This window comes from Electrophorus electricus, chromosome 3, assembly GCF_041902795.1.
Source record: "Electrophorus electricus isolate QZ-2024a chromosome 3, ASM4190279v1, whole genome shotgun sequence".
Lineage (NCBI taxonomy): Eukaryota > Metazoa > Chordata > Actinopteri > Gymnotiformes > Gymnotidae > Electrophorus > Electrophorus electricus.
Genome location: NC_137499.1, coordinates 18,594,450 through 18,621,090, shown reverse-complemented (window position 1 = coordinate 18,621,090; position 26,641 = coordinate 18,594,450). Strand labels below are relative to the sequence as shown.

The 26,641-nt window shown below is 38.4% G+C and overlaps 4 protein-coding genes across 6 annotated transcripts; 1 reads left to right on the top strand and 3 right to left on the bottom strand.

Moving 5' to 3' along the window:
• Positions 1–141: 141 nt before the first annotated feature.
• On the top strand, positions 142–15,408 carry dzip1 (DAZ interacting zinc finger protein 1). 3 transcript variants are annotated; one of them, XR_014122614.1, is made up of 19 exons: positions 142–496; positions 1,114–1,261; positions 1,528–2,133; positions 3,293–3,377; positions 3,479–3,603; positions 3,823–3,981; positions 4,169–4,306; positions 4,381–4,443; positions 4,554–4,682; positions 5,010–5,058; positions 5,160–5,198; positions 6,601–6,752; positions 6,846–7,032; positions 7,509–7,674; positions 7,848–8,200; positions 11,723–11,862; positions 12,456–12,624; positions 12,849–13,034; positions 13,586–15,408. XR_014122614.1 is itself a non-coding variant. In XM_027014534.3 (19 exons), exons 2-19 carry the CDS (start codon positions 1,259–1,261, stop codon positions 13,651–13,653), a joined length of 2,694 nt encoding a protein of 897 aa, XP_026870335.3. In that variant the 5' UTR covers positions 142–496; positions 1,114–1,258; the 3' UTR covers positions 13,654–15,408. The 3 variants fall into 3 exon arrangements, 2 of the variants coding, with proteins under 2 accessions (XP_026870335.3, XP_081566564.1); XM_027014534.3 differs by lacking the exon at positions 12,849–13,034 and adding an exon at positions 6,170–6,232; XM_081710438.1 differs by lacking the exon at positions 12,849–13,034 and having other exon boundaries at positions 143–496.
• cldn10d (claudin 10d) lies at positions 15,391–17,588 on the bottom strand. The gene is made up of 5 exons (XM_027014478.3): positions 17,043–17,588; positions 16,696–16,857; positions 16,537–16,618; positions 16,176–16,283; positions 15,391–16,000 (listed from the first exon to the last, which is right to left on the bottom strand). The coding sequence occupies exons 1-5, from the start codon at positions 17,269–17,271 to the stop codon at positions 15,754–15,756; spliced, it is 828 nt and encodes a 275-aa protein (XP_026870279.2). The 5' UTR covers positions 17,272–17,588; the 3' UTR covers positions 15,391–15,753.
• A 154-nt stretch (positions 17,589–17,742) lies between these two features.
• On the bottom strand, positions 17,743–21,561 carry cldn10e (claudin 10e). Its single transcript, XM_027014767.3, has 5 exons — positions 21,106–21,561; positions 20,810–20,971; positions 20,610–20,688; positions 20,310–20,423; positions 17,743–18,907 (listed from the first exon to the last, which is right to left on the bottom strand). The coding sequence occupies exons 1-5, from the start codon at positions 21,335–21,337 to the stop codon at positions 18,694–18,696; spliced, it is 801 nt and encodes a 266-aa protein (XP_026870568.2). The 5' UTR covers positions 21,338–21,561; the 3' UTR covers positions 17,743–18,693.
• Positions 21,562–23,711: 2,150 nt separating this feature from the next.
• cldn10a (claudin 10a) lies at positions 23,712–26,426 on the bottom strand. The gene is made up of 5 exons (XM_027014442.3): positions 26,061–26,426; positions 25,172–25,333; positions 24,869–24,950; positions 24,672–24,776; positions 23,712–24,290 (listed from the first exon to the last, which is right to left on the bottom strand). Exons 1-5 carry the CDS (start codon positions 26,278–26,280, stop codon positions 24,161–24,163), a joined length of 699 nt encoding a protein of 232 aa, XP_026870243.2. The 5' UTR covers positions 26,281–26,426; the 3' UTR covers positions 23,712–24,160.
• Positions 26,427–26,641: the final 215 nt, after the last annotated feature.

The following is a 26,641-nucleotide window of genomic DNA, read 5'->3' as shown; positions in this document are numbered from 1 at the left end:
CCTTGTGGTTACAGTTTTAACATCACCATAAAACCCTGACAATTAAAGAAACAGAACAGAAATGCGGTTTGTTCACAAACACTCAATTCTTTACACTTACTTCTTAACATGCAGCCTGAGGCTCCCCTCCCCCTCACCTTCTTGATGCAGTAATGAGCAGCTTTTGGAACTTGCGAGCCCTGATCTACGTCACGTCGGTCTGCATCTTGGACGCGTTTTCCCTAAGTAACTTGTCTGTTAGCTAGCTAGCTAATTAGCTTGCTAGGTAAGGATTTTTTGTCGTTATTTGCAACGTTATGCTAGTTGTGTAATCATAATTTTAGTTTTAAACTGAAACGATATATTAAATCGGTATTTGTTCTGTACAAAAACTGAAAAAAGCCTTTTTGCACTGTGTAAAGATTCCCTTTCCGTTACTTCGATATCCGTTCCTAAGTAGGTTAACCTAACAACGCTGGGTTGGATAAGGTTTGGGTTTTGTGCCCTGCAAATGCTGGTAAGATATCTACAGTAGCTATATGATGAACTATGAATGCAGCCGTACAGCTTTTTGTTTGAATTCTCAGAACTTTGTGACCTCTTAACTCCTAATTGGCAAAACGCATGTGTCCGTCTTTTGTTCAGCAAGGGGGCTTGTCCTAACTTGATGTTTGGAAGGCAAAGTAACTTGAGAGGCCGTTAGCTTGTTTAGTAGCTTGTTTGGCTGGTAGAAATAGATGTAATTTATGCAGTTATACCCGCTTACCAAGTAAACCAGTTAACTTGTCTGAGCCAGCTAACTAGCAAACTTATTTTGTAAAACAGAAAGCAGCTATGATACATAGCAGGTATAGTCAATAAATGGAGGGGGGGAGACGATAGCTAGCTTAGCTGCTTAGGTTACCCTATGCGAAATAGAAACATACTGGCTGTCAGATACTAAAAGTATCTAACCTTAAAGCTGTGTATATTTTTGATCTTAGTCTTGACTGTTAGGTCAACTCTTGCCAGGTCTCGGCTTTCTAGAGAATGTTTTACCAACTGTCAATCCTAGTTTTATACTTGAAACACGAATTTCTGTTTGTCCATTTTGCCAGCAATACAGCGATGACTTTAATTCTCTTTTCCTTCTAGCGTTAGCGAAGAGCTAGCAATCTAGGACACGCGTTTTTGTTTCCATGGAGACTGACGGGACGCCCTGATTTGGCGTTGTCACAAGTAAGGGGGAAGAACCTCGGAGAGTCGTTCCTGTATTTCTGTAGGCTCGTGAAAACGCAAGATGGTAAGAGGACAGTGAACCAGCAATATAAGGTGGATTACTGTCAACAATAAAATTTGACGTTTACATTGATCGCTTCCTCTTTTGTTGTATAATCATTGTGGTAGATATCTAATTTTGTTTGCTGTGTATGTGCTTGAACCGCTGTGGCTATATTATGCTGAAAAACGTGCTTGAGAGTTAGATACATTTTTTTGTTTATTGAGGCATTTCATTATATTTGGTCGGTTTGTCTGTGTTGATTTCAGCCAGCATTTTTTCTTTTGCAGCCATTTTACAACAATATCTATTACCCGTTGTCATCAGAGCCCCAGGGGGCTCTTTCCTCAGCAGGGATACCATCTCTGCTGAGCTCCCCACAGAGCCAGCCATCCTCAGGCGGTCAGGGCCAACCCGATAGTTCTACAATGTCTGGAGCCTTCGGGGGTACTGCTCTCCCCGCCCCCTTCAAGTTCCGTGCCCGCCATGAGAGTGTGGACTGGCGCCGGATCAACGCGGTCGATGTGGACCGTGTAGCCTGTGAGCTGGACTTCCAGATGCTGCAGGAGCATGTGGCGACAGTGGCGTTCTGCAACCTGGAGGGTGAGCGGTGCACCCGCTGCCACAGCCAGGTGGACCCGGCGCTGCTCAAGCTCTTCCGGTTATCCCAGCTCATCGTGGAGTACCTGCTGCACTCGCAAGACTGCCTGGCCATCAGCCTGCAGGCGGCCGAGCAGCGGCTCCAGGCCCAGGCACACGAAGTGGAGCAGCTCACGGAGCAGTTGCGAAAGTGCAGCCAGGATGCCAAGTCTTTAAAGGAAGAGCTCAAGCAGAGAAGGAAGATCATTACCTCTCAGCAAGCCATGATCAGCGCGGGCTTGGCTAATTACCATAAGGTCGGTGTGACTCTTGGGGTGGGCTTGCTGGGGTGTGAATGTATCTTCTTAATGTGATGTGATCCGGTCCCCTCCCCCACATGAAAACTCGGCCCCTATGTTTTATTGTCCCCAGTGCGTGAGGAAGGATGGGGGAAGGGGGTGTTTGTGGAGTGAAAAAGCACATCAAATGCTCTGTGTTAGGTTCTACAGAGAGTGAGATTTCTCTTTTACATTACTCCTGCAGTCTGGACTCTGCTCAGATTTGTTCTGATTATGCACTACATTGTATTTTTGGGCAGGGTTCAGGATTCAGGGTTACAAGCAGATGGTGTCTGCTGGTGACAATGACTTCAGTCTACTTATGAACAGTATTTTAGACAAAGGCACACCCTTCATCCCCACCTTTTAAATTGTTTGCCACCATCATTTCCTGTGCATTTGATTTTTGTACCTTGCTACATTTTTCCTGATGCGGAAATTGAAGAGCTACCTATTGTCATGACTATTAACCATTGCACAGCTGTTGCCAGGGTAACACTCTGTGTTCATGTGAGTGGTTGCTATGTGCTGGGAAGGCTTGGCTAACAGCAACCTTTAAATGTCACCTCCATAACCGTAGTTCCATAATTAATTGGCCTTTGAACAGCATCTTAATCTCATCCACAACTGTTAGTTGTACACAATACTGACTCATTCAAAATGGAGCCAAATATGGAAATTGGTTATGTGTGTGGTGTGTGCTGTACATCTTTGAATTTGTCTTGTCATGAGCACATACATGCGTACACACAGCGTTTAATGTTTGAGCATATCAATGGAAGGGAGGTTAAATTTAAATGCGACAGCTAGGGGGGTGTGCTGATACAGACCGTGGGTGGTGGTGTACAGAGGCACATCATCATCTTGCCTACCGATCTCTCAGAGGTTTCCACACTGTTGAGAGGAGAGGTCCACTGTGTGTTTCCATGGCAACGGCTTTCCTCACTTTATATTTTTCTGCCGTGTGTGGTCTGTGATTGGTAGCTTTATAGTGGTGGTTTGTGACCCTGTTGTCTTTTGGGTTACTTAGAACTTGGATGTTTTACTCCCTGCTACCACTATTTTTTCAGCTTTCATGAATCAGAAGTGTATGCCATCCCCAGTGTTTTAATCCTATTTTAATTTGCTCATCTTCCAGTGCCAACATTGCGAAAAAGCCTTCATGAACGCCTCTTTCTTGCAAAGTCATATGCAACGCAGGCATCCTATGGATTATGACATGAGTGAGTTCCATTGGATTTTCACTATGATCTCAGTGAGTGACTTTACCATATATATGCACTGATTTCATTTAGGTTGATTTATATCCTTATTCTGTTCTCAGAACTGATGACTGATAATCAGAAGAAAGTTCAGACTGTGAAGTTAGCAGAAGAAGTCAATAGGCTACAGGACCAACTAATGCAAATGGAGGCACAACAGAAAGATTACACTGCCGAACGCAATAGAGTTGGGTACACTTTGTATGCTTTAATCAAAACTTAGTTGGCGAAGAGCAATGATACTGCAATAGATGATGATGCCAGATCTTATTCTTCACTAATAAGTAAAGTAATAATTGATCCATCATTATTATTTGGATTATTTTATTTCTTTCTCCTTAGAGGTATGGTTTATAGTCTTTGTGTGTACAGATGTTTAAACCTATTTTATTATCCTGCCATTCAGGAGAAAGATCTGACACAGAAACAGGAGCAGTTTATGAAGCAGTTGGAAGTCTGGAAGGAGGATGAGCGTGTGCGTATGAACCACAGAATTGATGAAGTCAAGCAGGCCTGTCAAAGAGAAATGGACTCACTTCACCAGAGGAACAGAAATCTAGAGAAAGTGAGTTTTCAATACAATAAAAGCCACCATTTGTATGAGTTATCTACCATGGCGAAAGTAATATAGAAAATAATCTGTTCTAAGGCAGGCCCCCAGCAGCTTTTGATTGGGAGTTTACAAAAACTAATTATTCTCAAATTATTAAAAAAAAGATACTAAAAATGCTATATTCCCGTTTGTGTTGGAGGAAGTGCTAAAGCTGCAGCAGAGCAATAAGATACGGGAGAGCACGCAGGCTGCTCAAACACAGGCAAACTTGGCTCAGAACAGTGATGACAAGCACTGGCAGGAGGTTGCACAGCTCCGACAGAAATTCCACAGACAGGTCAGAGTCTGCCAATGGCAACAAATGTGTTTATGACCTGATGTGCATAGTAATGACATTTTTATGTCTTTCAGGAAATGAAGTGGGCTGCAAAGATGCAAAAAATGAAGGAGGAGCACGAGAACGAGAAGGGTCAGGTAGGTTTGAGAGCCGTCTGCCTTTTTGAGCAGCTCTGATTTATTGTACCTCCACAATCTAATATTCTATCCCTTAACATCTGCACATGCTTTGCTTGCTCTCGGCTCAGCTCCAGGCTTCTCTGTCCCAAATGCGCTCCTCTGTGTCTGAAGGGAAGGAAGAGGCATGGAGGCACACGAAGGAGCTGGAGCTCCGGCTGCAGGAGCAGGAGCAGATCATTGCTTACCAGAGCAAGCAGGTCAGCATTGCAGAGCAAAGCAGGAAGCCTGTGGCTTGTTCAGGATTTCCTGTATTGGCCCAGCAGCCTGCCCACAGCCGGCCTTTCATGGAAGAGAGTGTGTCCTGGATCTAATCTGACAAAAAGTTCTCCAGAGACTAATTTGGAGACTTGGAATGCTGTCACTAAATAATCGCATAAAAGGCTGAGGTGTGCTAAAACATGGAAGATAATAGACTGCAAGTGAAGTGAAAGAGAATTTTTCTTCATTTAATTAGCAAAACTTGAACATTACATAATGTTTGGCTGATGAAACTTTGAGCAATGCATGTTCTATTCTGTTTACAGATGAAACAGATCACTTCAAGTCCACCTACTCTAGTAGTGCAACGAGAAGGTATCTGATCATTTTATACAGGGTATATTTACATTTTCAATATCACTATTGACTGCTGCTATTTTAGACCTTTAAATAACATTTCTCTCTTTTTTTTATAGTGTCAACCCCAGAACTTAAAAACAAAGTGGTGGTCAATGGTATGTCACAACACAGTTAAAAAATTGTGTACAAATTCTTCTTTTCCACTTTTGTCTGTCTACTATAGTCTTCCACAGACACTGAATTAGTAATGTCTGTCATCCCTTTGTATCCAGTAACCTATAGATAATAATATCCATAAATATGAATTAATATCCAATCATGATGGGTCTGACTTCCACGTTTTAATCATGGGAACAGACTTAATTTAGTCAGCATGTTAATATGTCAGTACTTTCACTAATATTTGTCTATAATTGTATGCAGAAGTTGGGTAAAAACTATGCTGTATGTCCCTGTCAATTTTTAAACAAGTGGAAACCTTCTGCAATGGGCTCTCAACTTCCAGGAATGAGAAACATAAAGTGTATTGAGCAGCTAAAATTGAAGCTAGATCTATAAGTCTAAAGTATGTGTAGTCCAATACAAATGCAACTGTAGCTCAAAACATAAAGATTATTCCAAAAGATCTCCTAAAAGTAAGAGCTTCTCTCATTTAGCAGACGCCAAATATGTTAGTGTGGATATAGATAATTTGTTACACTGGCTCTGAAGAAGGCAAAAAAAGACTTGCAAATATAGATGATTTTTACCTTAGGCTTGTACAAGTCAGTTCATTTGTAAATCCTTAGTTAGCTATCTAGAAGAGTATAGACTTGATGCTATAAGAATCTTGTAAAATGTCCTTTCTAAACCTTTTCACAAATCCATATAAATATATTTACTTTGAATCTGTTAAAAAAGGAAATTTATTAGGAGTTATGCTTTATGTATTGCAAAAATATTGTGAACAGGTGCCATTCAGAGGCTTATAAATGAAAAAGAGCATACACTTTGCTCTAAATTTTTGCATACAATTGCATGTACGAAACAAAACACTGTAGTAATTTGGGTTTAGGATTAAGATAGACTTTCATGAATTTCACAATCTAATCCTCACTCCTGTTTGAAACCCTTTGTGATGTCCTAGTAAAGCAGTCCAACTTGGTCCATAAATTGGATCCTATAGTGGAGCTGTCAGAGGAGGACAAAGGTAAAAGGAGCAAACCAAAAGAAAGTTGGCTGTGGACATCTGTGGCATGCATGCATGCTCTCTGCATGGACTGTGTCTGTTGTTCAGGTGTTTCTTGCCCAGTCAGTGAGCATGTCAATAAACGCAAGCTCCAGTCAGGAGAGAGACACCAATCCCTGATTAAAAAAACAAAGCAAAAAAAGTCTGGTTCTCAACTCTCATCTTTCCCTTTATGCCATCAGAGTGTTCTGAAGCATGTTCATCTCATAGTAGAAGCATAAGGGGGGAAAAAAAGTTCTTTGCTCTGGTTGTTCATCGTTCATACATCTTCCTCTGAATGGCACATGTTGAGATTGGGCTGCGAGATACATATTGCCTTCTTTTGCCAGATTCCTCAAGTGTCACAGAAGCCCCTTTTGGTATCCAGTCCTGGCAGCAAAAGGCAGACGAGCTGCTCCAGCAGCCAGGCCTCAAGAGGGACATGCGGCTTGTTGTGCAGCAAAGCCTACAGTACAAGCTGCTTAATTTGGGCATCCAACCTGTGAGTTCTCCACTAAACACTACCTGAACTATTTACTGTTCTAGTGCATACATGTAGCATCATTACAAACCTTCTGGCTTTTGTATTGCTCAGGGTGTAAGTGGACTCTCTAAGACAGCGTATAAGAGCGCCATGACAAAGGTGGCGTCTGAAAGACAGCAGAGGCAGACGAAGAACCCAGCGTACCATCAGGTACAGAAGGAGATCAACCAAAGACTAGAGCAGAGGGCTCAGGAAAGAACAATGGTGCTTGCCTCCAAATCCAAACAACCAGCACAAGGTCAGTACACACCTTTTTGGTATAAAAAGGCTTTTATTTTGATTGTTGATAAGCAACTTAAGTTGATTTGTTGTGTTTGTGACATTGCATGTTTAAACAATGGCCATTATTGGTCAGGAAGCCCACAATCACAATACAACCTTTTATCATGTGCTAGTTTGTTCATTGTAAACTGCGTCCTTCTTTGATATCAGAGCAGCAGCCAATATAACAAATATTTGTGCAGCTCTAACCCATATCAGTTGCGGCACAGTACAAACAAGTTCCTTGTACATGCCAGTTAACTTTGCAGTAAGATATGTCTGCACAATATACACATAATTTTAATTTTATTGCCATTTCTCCAGAAAATTGTAATATGCCATGCAACATAGTCAAGTCTGTTACTTGAAGTAACATTAAAAGCTGGTCTGCCTTATTCTGACATTCTGCTTTGGCAAGGCTTAACGTACTGACTGAACACTTTATTCTTTCAGCACTTTCATTAGCTCAGCCCAGGCCACGATCAAGTAGCTTACCGATCACAGTCACCAGAGTAGCATCAGGCCATCCACCCAAACTGCAGCACACACCCCAGCCAGCCCATTGGAGCAAGACTGGCACTCAGACACCCAAGCCAACTATCTCACTCCTGCATCAAAAGTAAGCAGCTTCTCACAGCCTTTTGCCATATGTGCAGGATTTCAATTTATATGAGCTAGCTGACATAGAGATATGGCTCACCCACTCCTCTTTTTTTGTAGGTATAAAAAGACATTTAAAGTTCATTTAAAGTGATTTATTGACATGTTCCACCATCGCCCTTGCTTCAATAGAACCCCTCCATTCAGTTCAGACGAAAACTCCTCAGAGGAAGACGAGTCTGAAGAAAAGTCTCCACAGACTCAGAAACCCTCTCAGGTTAAAGCCCCACAGGTGAACACCACCGCAGTGAAAACTCAGCATCCAAGAGCCCAGCAGCGCACTGCTCCCCAGGCTCTAGCCCCACGTTCCGATGCCCTTCACCAGAGAGTGCAGCAGGCCCCTGTACTCAGTGTGAGCAGAACAGAGGGAACTGAGGTCGAGAGCGAGAGCGAGTGGACTGAAGGCAGTGAGATGGAGGAGCTTGCTTTGGAACGGCTGTCGAAGTTAACGGACCAGAATGGAAATGTGCAGAAAACATTTCACAGTAAGAAGCTTGTTTCCGCCTGTACTGCTTTTCCTCAACTCAGTTTATTACCAAAACTTTTACCAACACTTTTATCTATTTAGATTTGTAAATTCTATTTATTTATTTATTTATTTTTGGTCAAAATAATTGAGAAGGTTTCCCTAATTGATAGGGGAATTTTTCAGTCAGGTTTTTGGATGTACCATTGGCCTGAAGTGGCACTTAAAGTTTTAAACAATTTGACAGGTAATGGAAATTTGGAATTCCTAGGATATCAGCCACACAGGTGACCAGAAATCTGCTCAACCACTTGCTGAACTGGGTTTGCCTCTTTGGCTCAGTATAAGTCTGGTTCATATTAGTGCTAGGCGAGAAAATGATCTCGAAGCATAATTGCGATAAAATGTATGTCTGTGGTTATAAGCTTTTGAAATTTTCACTTCATAAGGACAGCTGTAAGAGCGTATTTATTTCTGCTGTGTGATAGGCTGTTAAATCCTATCACACAGCAGAAATAAACATGACAACAGTCAGTCACTTTTGGCATGCACGTCAAAGTAAATGTCTATTCCCTACCGCCAAGCATTGTTTGGGCTACCAGCTCTGAAATCTAGAAAAATTCAGGTGGAACCAGTGAGTAGCACGAAAGTGAACTTGCGATGTCCTCTAAAGCTGAGGAAATTGTTGACAAAAAACACATCATCAGTTATATGAAAGTGGTTTGGATATCTGTATAGTGATGAAGTACATATTAGTGCAGATGATCTGCAAAATGTTGTTGGTCAGAGCAAATCAAGACAGAAATCGCATCAAAACGTTTCTACAGCGACCACAGTGTGAAAAATGCAGCTTATGTCAGCAGCGCAAGAGGCACTATTCTAAAATGACAAAATACTGAAAAGTGAGTAAAGATGTAACAAACAGTTTCAATGATGTAACAAGTGCAGATATAATAATAATGACTGGTTTATAGTGTTTACAGTTTGCACATTTTTACACAGATCTATAAAACATTTGAGGTGTAAAACTAGTACATAGTATTTTATTTTTTTGTTAAAGTTTTTGTTTAAACTTTTACAAAACATTTACATTACATTGTTTTTGTAAGTAAGCTATATTCTGAAGTTTAACTAATGACCCTTCTGGTCTCCTTAGGCTTCAGTCATTAGCATGATACTGGCTGCATTATAAAATGTATACATCATGATAAGTATTGATATTGATCAATATGGGGAAAGAAATTGTGATATTTTTGCCATATCGTCTAGCCTTAGTTCATATCCTCCTTTTCTACCTTGCCATGTCCCCCCTGGCTTGTTTCTTGTTTCTCTGTGTGCATTATATTATATCTCCATCACATGGTAATATGGTAAGGATAGACTATATCACTCTGAAAACCTTGCCCTTGTGTACTTCACTGCAATTTTTAAACATTTTTCTCTCGCTCTCTCTCTGTGTGTGTGTGTGTGTGTGTTTTCCCCTTTTAATTATAATTATAATATAATTATAATATATATAATATTTAATTATAATATAATTATGCTTTTTTGACAAGAATTTACCAAAACAAACTTGTAATGTTAATGTAAAAATAGATTTTTTCAAACTAATGTCAAATGTTAATATATAATGTAAAATAGATGGCTGTTAATATATAATGTAAAGTAGATGGCTGTGAATGTTGTAGTGGTAGCTCAGTGGTTAAGGTACTTTACTTGTAATCGGAAGGTTGCTGGTTCAAGCCCCACCACTGCCAAGTTGCCACTGTTGGGCCCCTGAGCAAGGCCTTTAACCCTCAATTGCTCAAGTTGTTCTCAATCACAGTCGTAAGTTGCTTTGGATAAAAGGGTCAGCTAAATGCTGTAGATGAATGTAAAGCTGTAGGGATAGATCTCAGTCAGGCTTGCATATCTGGACACTGCAATATTACTCCATTTCTCTTTGCATAACTGCTCATGCTTTGTCAGGTTTCACAGGGATCAGGCGTGAACAGCCCTTTTGAAGTCCAGCCACAAATTGGACTGAAGTCTAGGCTTTGACTTGGCCACTTCAGAACATTCACCTTGTTTTAAACCGTTTCTGTGTGGCTTTCGATGTTTTCTTCAGGTCATTGTCTTGCTGGAAAACAATTCTTCTCCCAAGTTATAGTTTTTTTGCAGAGTGAATCAGGTTGTCCTCCAGGTTTTCCCTACATTTTGCTGTATTCATTTTACCCTCTATCATCACAAGTCTTCCAGGGACTGATGCTGAGAAACATCCCCACAGCATGCGGCCCCCCACCATGCTTCTTGGTGAGGATGGTGTGTTTTTGTGCTGATATGTAGTGTTTGGTGTCCACTAAACACAATTTCTTGTCTGATGGCCAGTCGACCTTGGAGTCTCCCACATGCCCTTGGGTGAACTGAGTTAATATGGGCTTTCTTCAATCTCCCATAAGACTTTGATTGGTGAAGAACATGGGTAACAGTTGTTGTATGCAGAGTAGCTCCTATCTCAGCTGCTGAAGCTTTTAACTCCTTCAGAGTAGTCATAGGTGTCTTGGTGGCTTCCCTCACTAGTCGTCTTCTTGCATAGGCACTCTGTTTGTGAGGACAGCCTGCTCCTTCCAGACAGAGGTATCTATACTTTAATCACTTGAGACATATTCACTGCACCTGGGTGATCTTCACTTCACTGGTTGTGAGATTACTAGCACCAATTGCCTAGACCCCTGTTGAATTAGGTCAGTCATGTAAAGAGATTGATTGATTGATTATTTATTTATGCAGTCACTTGTTTGACATTTATCTTTTTTTTAATTAGTTGACATTTGTAGAAATCTGTTTTCACTTTGATATTAAATAGGTTTATTTTTTGTAAATTCTTGTCAAAAAACAGCAAATTATGTTGCTCATTTATAAAAGCAATAAAAGGGCAAAACATCCCATGGGGTGAAATATTTTTTATATGCACTGTATGTCGGTCCTTTGCATGTGATTACAGATTCATGACATTTTCCCCAATGCTGACAGTAAGAAATGTATGTATACCTGTGTCAGCTTGAGTGGATTACCGCAATACTCTCTTAGACCGCCAAAGAACTCTTTTTCAGATCTACAAAATCGTTGATTTTAACATTTTATCTTTTTGGTTTTATTTTTTCATCATGATCTTGTCCCTTTTTGTCTTATGAAAATTACTGTTTGATATTTTATAGCTGGATCATGTAGATCAAAAATCAGTATGCTGGTAATCCCAGAAAAATGGCTGAACAGAAGGGAGATGCTTTTTGTGACTTTTGCCCAGAGCTCTGGAAGTCACCTCTGAAAATCTAAAAAAAATAAAAATAAAAATTGATATTCCTGCACTTGATCCTTCAGACACATTTGATAAATATTATGTTTATTAGAATTTTAATATTGTTTAATTTTGAGTTTTTTCCCTGTAAAGCAGTGGGTACATTTGATTTACATTTGTTTTACAAATGTGCTATATAAATCATGCTTATTCTTCTTTTTCATTATTATTAGTTTGATTCAGCCAGTGTTTGTCTGCCAATAGATAATGTAAAGGCACTGACCAAGAATCTGGAGCAGCAGCTTGAAGAAAGAGGCCTGAGAAAGCCAGTAGGGGGTGTAAACACAGTGTCAGAAAAGCCTTCTACAGTCACTAAAACAAATGATGTGGTGCAGGAGCTAAAAGTAAGTAGGTGACATCATTCCCGATCAGAGAGTGGCATAGCTGTTAAGTCCTGGGGTGATTAACAACAGTCAAACACATCAGTTAAATAGTATAACTTGGTGCTATTGGTTTCTTTTCAGGCTTTAGCTGTCACTCACACATTATCATAAACTGGTGATTACAAATTTAGCTATTTTGAAACTAATAAATGGCCAATAAAAGGATTGCATGTTTCCTCTTGAATATGACTAGCCTAAAAGGCATCTGGTGATTTAGTCAGTTGAACGGGCTTAAAATCCTTAAATACTGCTAATCTCTCTGCTTGGCATGATCTAGAACACAAACATAGTGACATCACCTCAGGGACGGTTGTTTATGATATCATACATTGTTCAAGCAGCTTGTTTGTAACAGAGGATTATAAATATATAGGACATAAAATATTTCAGCAGTTTCTGACGAAGGCTTTTAGAAAGCTTAGCCCTGCCTCTATGACACACCATTGATCATTCACTTGTTTTATTAATGTTGATACCTATAGTAGTCTTTGATCTCTCAAAATAAATTGTACACAGCAGAAACTTTAACCATGGCTTTTCTGTTTGTTTTACAGTACACAGATATTAATGGTAGTGATGATGATGACTGGGATATCTCATCTCTGGAGGATATTCCTGCTGCACTCAAACCTAATCCAGCCCTTGTGAGGAAGAGTGCAGACAAGAGTATTGACACCAGCACTAGTGTGTGGGGCACTTCCACAGGCAAAGGACAGAAGCCAGGTATCATAGTATGCTTTACATATTAGGTAATTGCATGAAAATAACCAAAATAATTTAAAATGTTAAATGAAGTTGGAACATTCAGAAGGATAATTAGATTATAATACTTATGTAATTACATGACAGACATTATTGTGATGGTCATTCTTGGTGCCCTAATATTTGAATGACAAATATAAGCCAAAGATACCAAATGTGGTCTTTTATTTTTGGCTTCTATTTAGGTTGCCTGCTAGGCCTGCATGTGCATGTCTTTTGGTATCAGTGTACATATACCAACAGAAAGTCTTGCAAATCATTTCTGAAAGAAAAGCAAGAAATGTTTGCTTACAAAATTTTATTCAACTACTCAAGATGAGCACATCACAATAGACAGTATGGAATTTGCAGACTAAAAGAAAAAACGAGTGGTGAGAACACTGAAAACATCTTTCTGCTTCTTTTCTTGTGTTTGACTCTGAGGATTCAGTAAGATTTTATAACAAGATTTGGAGCATCACTTTTTAGAAACATTTAGAAAACATTTGTATGTTGGCCGGCTAGGTAAAAGATAACAGCAACGTGTTTTTCTTTTACCATCCTGAGTATAGTTAGCGGTATTCTGTAGTGAGTGGTGAGATTAGACTTGCATAGTGCTCCTAAGGAAAACATTCTTAGTTGAGGTATATGTGGGTATAAAAGGTGAAATCAGTCATGGTTATTTACTGTAGGTGGCTCACATCAGCTTGGAAGTGAAGAGACTTTTCTGCGTACCTTAAGGCAACAAAGAGAAATTTGTGAAAATTTTGTTTGCATATTGCTACTAAGTCCCAAGTATGTTAAGTATACCTTCCAGGAGGTATTTCACAATATTATAACATCACAAAATTTTCAACAATACTAAAAGTGTGTGTGTGTGTGTGTGTGTGTGTGTGTGTGTGTGTGTGTGTGTGTGTGTGTGTGTGTGTGTGTGTGTTTTCAGGTCTCAATGCAGGCACAGGCAGCAGTATTGTGACTGTTAGTGACTGGGATGACTCGGATGGCATATAAATACAGTAACATGTATTTAAAAAGCAATTGTAAAAATGTAGTACCAAAAACTAATTTTAAAATATAATAAATAGGTTTCTGCATTATAAATAAGTAAAAATGTTCAGTGATTCCTTGCTAATGTACTGTAATTCACATAAAGATATAGCTGTAATAACCTCTAGTAAAGGTACAATCTATTCAGGGACACCAGTGTAGCAAAAGACTTTCATACCTTGTCAGTTTCTTGTTAAAATTTTGTAAAAGTAAATAAATAAATAGTTCATTTTGAACATTGTCATTGAATACTGCACTTTGGAAAAATTATACATGGATTTTTAAGAGAGAATATAGTTTATTTTTTCTAAAGAAACATGTTATGTTTAACACAATAAACCTTTTTTTCAGCAAAAAAATGAATTCCTTGTGGTTGGCCTTAGTTCTTTAGAGCAGAAATTTAAAAGACTGTTTAGGTGATCTCCATTAATAGCAACAGTGAAAAGTTTAGACACCTGATTGACTATTTTTCATAATACTGAAGATGTACAAGTTAAAACCATATGCTTAAATCTATTTAAAATGTATTTATTCATGTTTTTTCTTCAATGCATCCTCAATAAGTACTTTTTTCTATAGCTTAACCTGTAGCTCCAACATTTAGAATTTTGAAATTGTTGGAAGAATATCCCTAGCTGAGTAGCACAAGAAGCGGAAAAATTGCCAAGAAATGTTAACAAGGTGGAGAGTAGCTAGTTTGAAGAATCTTAAAAATAGAACACATTTTTGGTAACTACTTGATACCATATGTGTTATTACATAGTTATGATAACACTAGCATTTTAACATTTACAAAACCAACAAAAACGCGAGTACAGATTTTTGGTTGGTGCTGTATAACGTGAGGTTGAAAGGATTAAAATGCATAGGAGGAATTAAATAGTGCAATATAAACAAAATAAATACTAAAATCCAGCCTCACCTTTTGCATTGCATAGCTTCTTCCCACCCTCTTTGGGCTGGTGTTTCAGTGTTTGAGCACTGGGTAACTAATTGCTTGACTGTGAGTGTTGATGAGGAAAGGCCACACTCTCGCACAAGCATATACACACATGTATAAGTAACCAGTGTACTTTAGTAAAATATGTAGAGATATTCAGAATTCTGTCGGAAATGTCCTGTTTCTCTGGAATCCTTGTATACTTCAATTTGAATATGAATTTATATATATATATAATTCATTGTCAATGGGGGATGGAAAAATGCATTCTGATCTGATGCCTAGGTAGGGTTTTTTTCTTTGTTTTGACTATAGCCCATTTCTACACAATTCAAAAGCTCACCTCTGATGATTACTCATTAGTGACTAGTACAACCAACAATGTTACTATATATAAAGTTATAACATTTGGAATGTATTTTGATTATTAATCTATACTATAAATCTGGATTACATTTGGTCTAGTATATCCCATAAACAAATTAAACACGTAATATTGGTATATGAAGGAACAAACGCATATATAAGTAAACTACAGCAAATGAGTAACTCCAGTGTACTGTACTAAAATATGTAAACAGGATGTTTCAGACAGGGGTGCTTCATTAGAGAAGCACTTTGTTCACACAGCTGATGAAAGACCTCTGTCTGAAAGTTCAGTTTCCCTGTAAACTGTGTACTTTACTACAATATTGAATATCTCTACATCTCTTACTTCAGTACACTGCAGTTACCTGGAATCTTTTATGTTTACACACACACACACACACACACACACACACACACACACACACACACACACACACACACGAGGATCAATGATGTACATACATTTTATCCCCCATTATATGAGTTGGATTTATCCATTTAATTTTACAAATTGTGACGTATTTGTAGCATATTTGTTCATCCCCCATTAAAGTAAATTCCTGGCTACCCCACTATATAGTGTATTTTGTTTGTTTTTAATTACAAACACAAAATTGAATTTGTACCACTATATCCAGAAAAAGAACATATCAGATTATTCTTTATGCTAGTGGCAGGATATTTTTATAACCATGTCATCCTCTTAACCACCTAGTTTATGCTTTGCCAATGTACTGTTTTTCTGACATATATGATCAGACATATGAATCCATATTCAGAGACACAGGGACTCTGGCTGTCCTGTTGGTGTCAATTCTCTGTGTGTTTTGTGTCCTGCTTCCTTTGTTGTTCCTGCCTGACTGGAATAAAGGGGACATGATGACTCTGGTGTGTTTGGAGGAAGCAGGAATCCTGTAGGTCCCTCTGGTTTGGGCTGTCATGTAGCTGCCTCTGGATGGACTTCTCATATAAACATATGACCAATGCTGGCTCTTATTTGAACTGAAAGGAAGATGGCAAAGTGGCATTATGAAACCTTTCCTGTATGCAGGTTTTATCTTAGTGAATTCTAAGCATCATCAAGAACAACTGTTTTATTAACGTTATATACCTCTTTATCCACAGTATTTAACATAATGAGAATTTTCTTTAAAGAGTGCAGTGACATGGGCCTTACTTTGAGCGAAGTCCCTGTCTCCCAGATAAGTAACACATAACAGCACTTCCAACTATGATCAGGGATGACCCTCCCCAGCCTACAAACACAGCTGCACCTATTTCAAATCTGAACGATTGATTGAGTGATTGAAACCTTTATTGTTCTGAAGGTCATTTGTCTTGCACACAAAGAGCCACAGTAAACATTAAAACACAAATAACATAAAAATTAACACAATCTTAAGTCTCAGATGCTGTAAATAAAATGTGATTCTTGCAATGTCCAGTTCAGAACAGAGTTAATAGAAAAGCTATCAGCTTGTTTCTAGTTTAACATTACAATAGGCCAATATGCAAAATCATATGTAGCAGTTACTTACTTCTGTGCCATGTAGTTTGAATCCACAAATTCTGACCGCGTTTTATGCCCCCACATAGAGTACACTATCATGCCACTGAATCCTGTTCCACAAAAAACATTGCATTAGTGTGCTCATTTCATATAAAAGTAAGGAAAAATAAATGAAGAGGTGTCCAACCTGATGCCATGTAGGTGAGGGCAGCAGCAAATGTTACCCGAGCATTGGCCAGTTCAGAACCCCCAATCTTGGTGCACTTCATTCCAATCAAGGCGAGCACAGCCCCCCAAAAACCCAGGATTACAGAGACAACAGCCAGGGCTCGGCTCACATGCAAGAAAACTTATGAGAGTGTATTGCTTAATAAACCATGCCATAGCATCACAATACAACCTCTTCAACTGCTAAACCTCAATGCTATTTTTTATCTCAAGTCAAGTTTAATTTAAGTCTTTTTTTCTGATGAATGAACACCTTGTTATATTTTGTAAAGAATAGCTTGGGATAAGACAACAGATAACCCTTACCTGGTAGAGCCATCATGGAGGCGTAGTATTTGCAATCTGATGCACCGGTGGTGTCAGAGACGCAATCCATCCACAGGTTGGAGAAAAAATTAATTGTGGTGAGAACATCTTCGCTCACCTCGGAGAAATTCCAGTATTCCGTGGCCAAAGTTGAACAGTTCAGGATCCAGCCATAAAGACAACCCACAAAACAGCCAATCTCCATATACATCATCAATGTGTGATTCATGTTGCTGGCTTTGTATTAAAGGGTTTACAAACTTAAAATTAATTAAATATGTCAGACAAAAATGCATGGAATCTGCCAACAGAACTGAAATCAGTACAAGAAAAAAGACTATGGTGTTATCTGACTCTTTCTACTCATTCTGTGGCCTGAAACACGTAACTTGCTGTGGTTCTGCTCTGTAAACACCTTCCTATCCATGGAGGTATACCCACCTGGACATTCTGGTGCGGGCAGTTTCTAATTACTGCTGTACTCAGTGACTCATTTACTGTAGTGGAAGCATATCACCCTTATTGCACAGGGCAACCATAAGGGCTAGAGGAGGGATGATCGTTCTCCCTCTCCTTTCCCAGGGTTTCATCTCTGTAAACAAAACCAGTATAAATGCTGAACATGCATAACAGGATTCAAAAACACAAATTTCCTAGTGGGTCTCTCCCCATCACACCAGGATGCAACTAGCATATGGAACCTGCCATAATGTCTTCTCTACCTACTATGCATACAAGATGTGTGCATCAGCACCCAGTATGTTTTAGAAACCTTAGAACTCCACCCTGCCATATCACTCTAAAGATACTCAAATGAAAAAAACAGAAACAGGGACCCTGCCTTCCTTGCCACAGGAATCGAAGGTACAGAGCTAGACCTTACCCAACTCCTATATACATTAGAGTTCCTTGATATATCTGCAGTCCATATTTGCTTCAGATAAATGTATTTAATTTATCATTATCAATTCAATATTGGAATATAGGCCAATAATTACAATAATCATCACTTATGGTATCATCCCAAGGAATTCAGTTTTGGTATTATATTCAGTATTATTTATATATATATATATATAATTTTGTATTATACAACACACATAAATTAGGCTGCACAGAGTAAGGAAAAAACTGACTTTAAACTATGGTTTTACCCATAAGATTAAAAGGTCGTAAGATCATAAGGTCAGTAGGTTGCATTTTACATGAAACAATGCTCACCACAATTATTTTTGAATGGCAGAAAAAACATTACAGTATGAAGAAGGTGTAAAATAATGTTCAATCATTTATATTTAGAAGCTATGAGCAATTCGCATCATATAATATTAATAGATTATTGTGACAACACCTTTAACACAGTTCAAACTGTTTAAAAAATGTTAATTTCAGTGAACACAACAGTAAGTATAGTACTGTAATCATAGAAAGTAGGCAACAAAACAAAAATCTAAGAAACCAGATGACAGTGAAGAGCTGGCATATGCTGCATCGGAGAATGTAAACATTCATGTAAAAGTTCCTTTTGAGATTGTTTCAGATGAGCTACTAATTAATGGATTTTGGAGATGTTATGCTCTGCTCCCCTCATCAGCTGGACCTAGAGGAAGGTTGAGGAAGGGAAGAATGCTCATGACTAAACACAGCCCTTTTATCTCACTGAGTTCTGATCTTGAGGAGTGTTAGGTTTAGAAAGGCATTGGGTCTCATGTGAGATTTTGGACAGACTGGAAGATTTCTTTATGGAGAGATCAGACACAGTGGACACTCTGGACCTGGTGGTAAGATCAGAGATAGTGGAGCGATTTGTAGGATTGGGATGCATGGCTGAACCTTCTTCAGCAGAAATCACTGAATCTTGGGTGCTGAGGAAACATTTATTTAGACAGTATTAAAATTGCATTTATCACACAAATAAACGAGGTTAACAGTATTTCATTGTTCTTGAGGGTCAGGGCCACATCAACAGCACATCTTATTTAACTTAAATCAATCATCAACTCATAGGCTGGGTTATGAAATACACTAAACTGTCCTAGGTTGTTACTGTATAACATTCCTATTCTAACACCTTTTTAATTTAAATGGGCATTTATTTGTGTGAAATACTTAATTGACATAACCATTAATAACCACATTAACTCTAACCACTAACAAATAATAGTTCCTCTGAATGTTTCTAACCACTGATACAATGAATGCAAACAAGTAGGTTTCATTTTGAATTCTATATTGAAAGGTTTGCTTTAACACTACTGCACTTACATGCTTTTTTCTTCAGGTGATTCAGGTTTACCAGTCATTTAGTTTTTTGATCCAGTCCTAAGTGATACCAAGGCTATCATCATAATACCAATACTGACTTTCTTGTAAACATTTATTGTAAAGATAAGTTTTTTTGTGCATTTATAAAAAGGAAATCTTTGCAATTTCTTAATATTTGAAAATCTCCACTCTTTGTGCCCTATCATTGTTTTTTTTGTTTGTTTGTTTGTTTTTTAGAAATGTTTGGTTATTATTATTCTTTTCAAGATTTTTCTTATTAAGTGTTGTAATCAAATACCCTTAAGTAAAATCCTAAATGAAACCTAAAAAAGAACAGTGACTTTGACTTTTTAGGTACTCATAAATGTAGCTTAATATATGGCAATAGAAATTAAAAATGGTCATTGTTTGTTAAATTAGATTAATTGTAAATCCATTTGAGTTATCTCAGTTTTATGAATCTTTAGTAGTCTTAGTAAAATAATAAATTAGATTAAATATTTACATTTTATAATATGAAGTAAAAAAAAGATCAAAACCAATGCCAATATTCATAAGTAAAGAGCATAAATGTTAATGCTCCTGGGCAAATAGAAGACTAGGGTTTTGATTCCCTCTGCATGTAGGAACAGCAAGATGTTATAAATGGCTTTAAGTTGTCTTAGATGGCTTTCATTTAAAATCTGCCAAGACCTAGAGTTTTTAAGATTGTAATTTAAGTAACTTCATTATTCGAGAGCTGTAAGTACATACAAATGTCATTGGTGAGTTTATTGAACATTATCTAATAGCCTGAATAAACTACACACACAACTTAAAAAAATAAGTTGACACAACTAATTGGTCCAGCAGTTAAACCCAAAAAACTCAAGAAATCTGTCTGATTTTTACATTTTTATCAACCTTTTTAGGGTGCAGTTTAATGTCTGACACATTCAATAAAATGGTCCTGTTGCAGTCAGATAGGACTATTTATTATGGTAGTTCCATATGTAAACTCACCTGTTGTTGTTCCCTGGCCAGGGTTTATTAAAATAAACCAAGTAGAAGAGACCTCCAGTGATTTGAAATAAACATCCAACCCATCCAAGGAACAGCGGTGTGCCCAAATCGAACCTGGGGTTAAAGTAATAGAAAACTTCACTGAACACAATTCATTTAGGTCATACAACAATTTGCAAAAGAAACTAGAGGTTTAGGGACCACAGTCACACTTCTGTCTTACTGAAGATTTTAAAGTGGCAGTGTCAGTCATTTTATTTTGCCCCAGGTGTACTTACTTTCCCCAGATACAGTACTTACTTCAGTTCGGAACTTGGATTGAAGTATTCTGCAGAGACATGCCAAGCATACATAATGTAGCCTGCTGCAGCCAACAAACCTTGGAGACATGATAGGGAAGAGCAACAAAGTTGTCCATTTATCTTATGAAGAAGTGACTATTATGGTGTAAAGGTACAATGATGCACAAGTTATTTTATATAAATAAATCATTTTTATACCACTCGTGATGTGACAGAGACCGCCGGCAAAGACGGTTCTGTTCTTGTTCTTCTTTTTGCCTCCTATGTAAGTGCATTCCATCCCCACCATGCTCAGAATAAACCCCAGCTTTCCAATGGCTAGTCCACTCATTAGCAGTCCCCTTACAATCTGGAGATTATCTGTGCACACAAACCTTGTCACCTTGCATCAGTGTGATAACAATTGTCTTTGAACAAAACACAGAGCTATTAGGTGGACAAAAATCTAAAGTACAAGAGTAATTCTTAAGGCACAAAGCTATTACTGCACTTACACTCCACAGACCAGAGGACAGGGAAGTCATGGCAGGTAGAGACATTGTTGGAGAAGGTAGAGCAGACCCTCCACAGGCTGGACCAGTACCACCCCACAATCACAACAGCACTGCCGCCCTGGCCACCAGTAGTGGCCACCTTCCAGCCCTCCATGGCTAATGAACAGGCAATGAAGATCCAGCCCAGGACAGTCTGGAGGAAGCCCAAGATCTGCATAGCACGAATGTTCATCTTCAACTCAACTCTGCTGTAAGTTCCAGTGCCTGGAAAACCCTCGCCTGTGTTGCTTCTTGCTTGTCTATAAACTTTTAGATAACTCTTGCTCTCTCTGTATGTATCTATCCATCTATCTATGACTTAATTTTCCCTTTTTGTCTGTGTTTACTGTAGTCCATACATTTATCTATGCTTGGACTTTCATTTACTCTTCCAGTGTTTCCAATACCCTGACATGGTGAGGCTGTCTCCTCTCAGTCCTTGTTTGGCTCTTCTTTAAAAAACAGGGCACACAACTGTCTCAAAGGCAACGGTCCTTCTTGCTGTCAATGTGAGTTAGTAACAGTATACATTCACAGAGTTGTGCTGATGAGATGTGTGGGAAGGGGAATTGGAATAAGAGTGCTTATTTAGACAGGCAGCTCAAATTTCTACTCAAATTTCACAAACATGTCATTGTTTTAAATTATCCTTGTCTATCTAAAACCTTTCATGTAATCTTAAGTTGATGATAAAGTAGAAAAAAATAAAAATAAATAAAGAAACAAAGAAAGGGCAATTGGAAAGTTAGGGCAATAGAAGTATAAAAATATTCTGCTATGGTCATCGTCTAGTGGTTTGTATATTTCTGACATTATCTTAAAGATGATATGTGGACCAGCTGAAGCACAGGTCAATGAATGCTGGCAAGCCTAAGATAGTTTAGGCTTTGTACTGTAATTTTAGTATTACTGTACACTATGAGCATTTTTACAAAGACTGTGCGTGTGTGTGTGTGTGTGTGTGTGTGTGTATTGGGGTTTATCTATATAGAGTGGGTTGTTCATTTTCTGAATTCCAGAAAGAAACAAACAAGGAACCAGTGCTACATGTTTATACTGTTACTACTGTGGTGTCTGTTGTCAGCCAGAAGAGGATGCTCCCCCGCCCCCCTTTGAGTTTTTGTTCCTCTCAAGGTTTCTTCCTCATGCTCTAGGGAGTTTTTTCTTTCCACTGTCACCCTTGGCTTGCTCACTGGGGGCTTGGACTTGAACATCTGTAAAGCTGCTTTGTGACAACAACTGTTGTAAAAATACTATATAAGTAAATTTGACTTGACTACATTTTAATGATGGTGTTCATTTTCAGAGTAGCACAGAGTTGAGTTGAAACTCAACATCAAGAAGTCAGAGCAAGACAAATCACATTTCATAGGATGTAATTCATACTTATTTATGACATTAAAAGCACAGAAAATCACAGAAAATCAATTAACAGATCCAATGAGCACATTTTTACATGAAACATACAGTTTATACTTTCTGCATTTCCCAAACACTGCTGTCATATTCTGCCATTGGCGCAGTTTGGGGGAGGGGGGTGTCACCCTAATAATTCCTACTCACACTACTCATATGTGTTAGGATGTGGTATGAGCAGTGTCCCAAAAAACCTACGCCACTGTGTTCTGCTATAAACATTTTTACATGCAAACCATGTGCAAGAAATGTTTGAAAAAGTTCTTAGTCTAAGACTATATGCCCTGACCTGAACATTTAGAAATCAGCTCCTTTGATGTTTTGAAGAGTTGCACTTCTTATGGCATTCCACGAGAATGCCTAAACATACTGGAGCAGTGTCAGGTTCTTTGAATAATCTATACATAAACTATGCTGTCCCCTGGTGGTCAGTCCCACAATTAAGGACTACTTTGAACAGATTAGATCAATACCTTACTTTTTTTATAGCTTTCATTATGAGGGACCTTGACTTGCATTTAAGCATTGATCCACTTGTTTCTAAGCAGATCACTCACCAAACTTTGCTGAGTTATATCCCTCCAGGACCAGACTTTGACCATCCTGATGTATAGTTTGAGTTAGTGCATGCAGACACTGACATTTCAAAAGATTTCACTTCTTTAAAGTCAAATAAATAGGCAGTTACTGATTGGGCAAGAAATAATGAAGAAGCTAACTAGTGGGATCATGTTTCTTAAAGGTATATGGTGTCCTTTAAAAATATAACCATCTTTAAATTGTTCTCTAAACTGTTCAATTTGCAGCTTATAGGTCTATTTTAGCAATATGCTACTATATAGCTGCTTTTAAACAACATGCATGCTTACAGAAATAAAACTATCCTTTATTAAATTGTTTAAGGAAATGCCACAAGTTTTAAAGAGTAACACTGAAATAGCCAGTGCTTGTTTTATTGGAAACATCTGGCTGGAGCATTATTCTTTGAGGCCCACACAAGCTTCAGAATACACCAAGAACCTTAAACGGAGGTCGAGGTCTAGGGTTTCCACTGATCACAAGGTGGAGACAGATGCTTGGTCCTGAAGAACAGGTGACTTCCGATCCAATTTCTATATCCAGACAATGTGTTTCCATTGGCAGAGCACAGTTTGTCCTATGATCTTGCAAAACAAGGCTTACAAATTAAAAAACAAACAAAAAAACAACTACACTTAAATAATTAGACCTGACAGCTGATGTCTAATTTTTGATAACTAATCTTATGAAAGGAAATAACTGAATATCTTTAAAAAAAACTAATGTAGGATGAGATTCTCATAGTACTTAGTGGATTTGCTATAAAAAATGTTGCTTTTTTTTAAGGTTTTGCAAATGTGTCTTTAATGTTTGGCCTGGTGTCATCCATTTGCTTAAATAACTGAAAATGGATCTGGTTGTTGTGATTTTGTATCCTTTTTTAATGTCATGGGTTTCGCGATAGTGACTGTGCCTGAGCAATATTCCTCTTGCAGCCATTGCACAAGCACCACATGCCTCTTATTGTCTACACTGAGTTGTTTTGATGTTGATCTCCTTGGAGATATCCTGTGGGAGTATATTACACATAGGCATTCCTCCCAAACTGTCTTGCAGGGCAGCCTTGATCTGCTGCACCTTTATGAGGACTGCCCGAACTCTTTTTGTTTTGAGTTGATATGAATGACCTGGCACCATTGTTGGAGTAGTCCCTTTAAGAGAAGAGAAAGTTGTCATTACATGTCCTGTAACATGGATAGACTATTTAAAGTATAAAGATCTTCTTTTTGTAACTCCTACAAAATATGAGTATTTGTAAATATGTGTTTAAAGCCTATATAAATTATTTGGTATCAGTAAAAATGTATTTATTTATTATTACTCTGCTTCTATTGCTCTCATTCTTAGTTCTGCTCAGGTGATGTGGGTGTGGGTAACTGTGGTAGGTGGTGTTCCAGAATGCTTCTGATGACCTTACTAACCCTAGAAGACACACAGCCTTCACTTTTCCCCATTTTATATATATAGAAAAAATAATGTGAAATAGTGATCCTAACTAGGATTGGCTTTGTTGTACATGCATCAGACCCTACCTCATGCTAAAGCCCTCTGTCATAGAAAAACAGAAAACTACACCCCCTACAATGCAGAGAGCAGATCCAGCCCAGCCGATAAACAGGGCAGCCCCCAGCTCAAACCTGCATGGACATGGATAATGTAAATTTGGTGGCTATAGCTGTCATAATATTCTTCACAGTACAGTTACAGTGATGGAGTTTTAGGATCTTACTTTTGTGCCATGAATAAAGGGTCAAAAAACTCAGAGGTAATTCTTTGGGCATATAGTGAACATGTCGTCAAGGAGCAGATACCTACAGAGAGATAGAGAGAGAGGGGGGAGGGAGAGAGGAAAAGAATGGGAGAGACAGAGAGAAGCCCAAACCAATTACATCTTCCTTTGTAATATAGCAAGTTACAACATGTACCTATGAGAAGCAGACCTATGCATGTGTCGTTAATGTTCCTTACAAATTTCCTGTAATTTCAGGCTAAGGCTTTATAAAAAACACAATAGATTAGGAGTTATATTTACCACAGAGGATAAAGTTCAGTCCAGAAAGGCAGGTTATCTTGGCCTTGGTGGACTCAGATCCACCTATTTTTGTGCATTTCATCCCCACCAGGGCCAGAATGGCCCCAAAGAATCCCAGACACACTGCTGAGATCATCAGGCCCCGACAAACCTGGATATAAGCTATAGGATCAGAAAGACAGAGGTTGCAATTCAGTTATTTACTATACACCAATATCTTATCAGTAAATTATAGATTATATTACAGGAAATGAATCAGTGTTATCAGTGTCAGATGTTAAAGTCTATTCCACAGGTGCTAGAGTGGCTCAGCACTACATATGTTCAGTGCATTAATGACTTTTGATACTTTTCCTGTATTTACCTAGGGCTAAGGAAATTAACAAAGGTAAGTGACCAGTTAAGTTGAAGACATCCTTACAGCTCGTGCATCTCTGTGCCCCATCCCTGTACATTTTGAAAATGTGTTAAATTCCTCAGTATTTGTATTAGTGTTACTTAAAGTACATTTAGCACATTTTAAACAGCCTTGGCTCAGTAAGGTCCCTTTTAAATGGTGGAGTAAATTACTTGGCCTGGCTAATTTGTGCCATGGTAGTACATGGCTTAAGCCAAAATCACATTAGAGTTATCTGATACCTTGCTGCTCTTTTCATCCACAATATTAGTCATGTTTTTTTTTGTTTTTTTTGTTTTTTTTGAGAGGAATAACTAAAACCCCGAGGAATAGAAGTCTCACAAAAAGAGATGCATACCACTCAGCAAGCCTACATAAATACATATGTGCTCAGAAAACTAATCTGAGTTTGCCTGCATTGTTACAAAGTCTAAAAAGCATGCATTTCTTATGGTGGTATACGCACAAGCCATTAAAAATTCAATAACAAACCATCCAAAGCCAGCATGGAGGGGAAGTCCTTGCAGTTTGAGACTCCAGTTGAATCTGTAACACATGTCTTCCAGAGATTGGACCAAAAGGTCGCTGTAGTGATGACAGTTCCATCTACAGATGACACCTTCCAGTAGTCAGTGGGGAGTGTGGAGGAGATTAGAACCCACCCTGATATTGTAAGCAAGAAGGCAACAATCTCTGTAACCATGTTACCCATTGTTCTCCAATACTGGTGAATTCAAATGCCGGCCAAAAGTCAGGTCACCTGAGGTTAGCAGCCAATGATTAGATTAATGTTGGTCAAAACTGGACAGAGAAAACAATAACTAGAATTGGCTATTGTCTTTAAAAGTTATGGTAACACTATATCCAGTGTCTGATTATGGAGAGGATGTTGTGGAGTGGAGTTGTCTGGAGTCTCTCTGTTTGCTTTATATACTAAAGGGAGGGCTCTGTCCTCAAACCTTTACAAAAACTGACCAATAGCTTTTTGTATCCACATTAACCATCCATGTCACCACAAAACAGTTACACAGATGTACACACATCACTCTGCAAGAATGATTTGAGGGAGATGG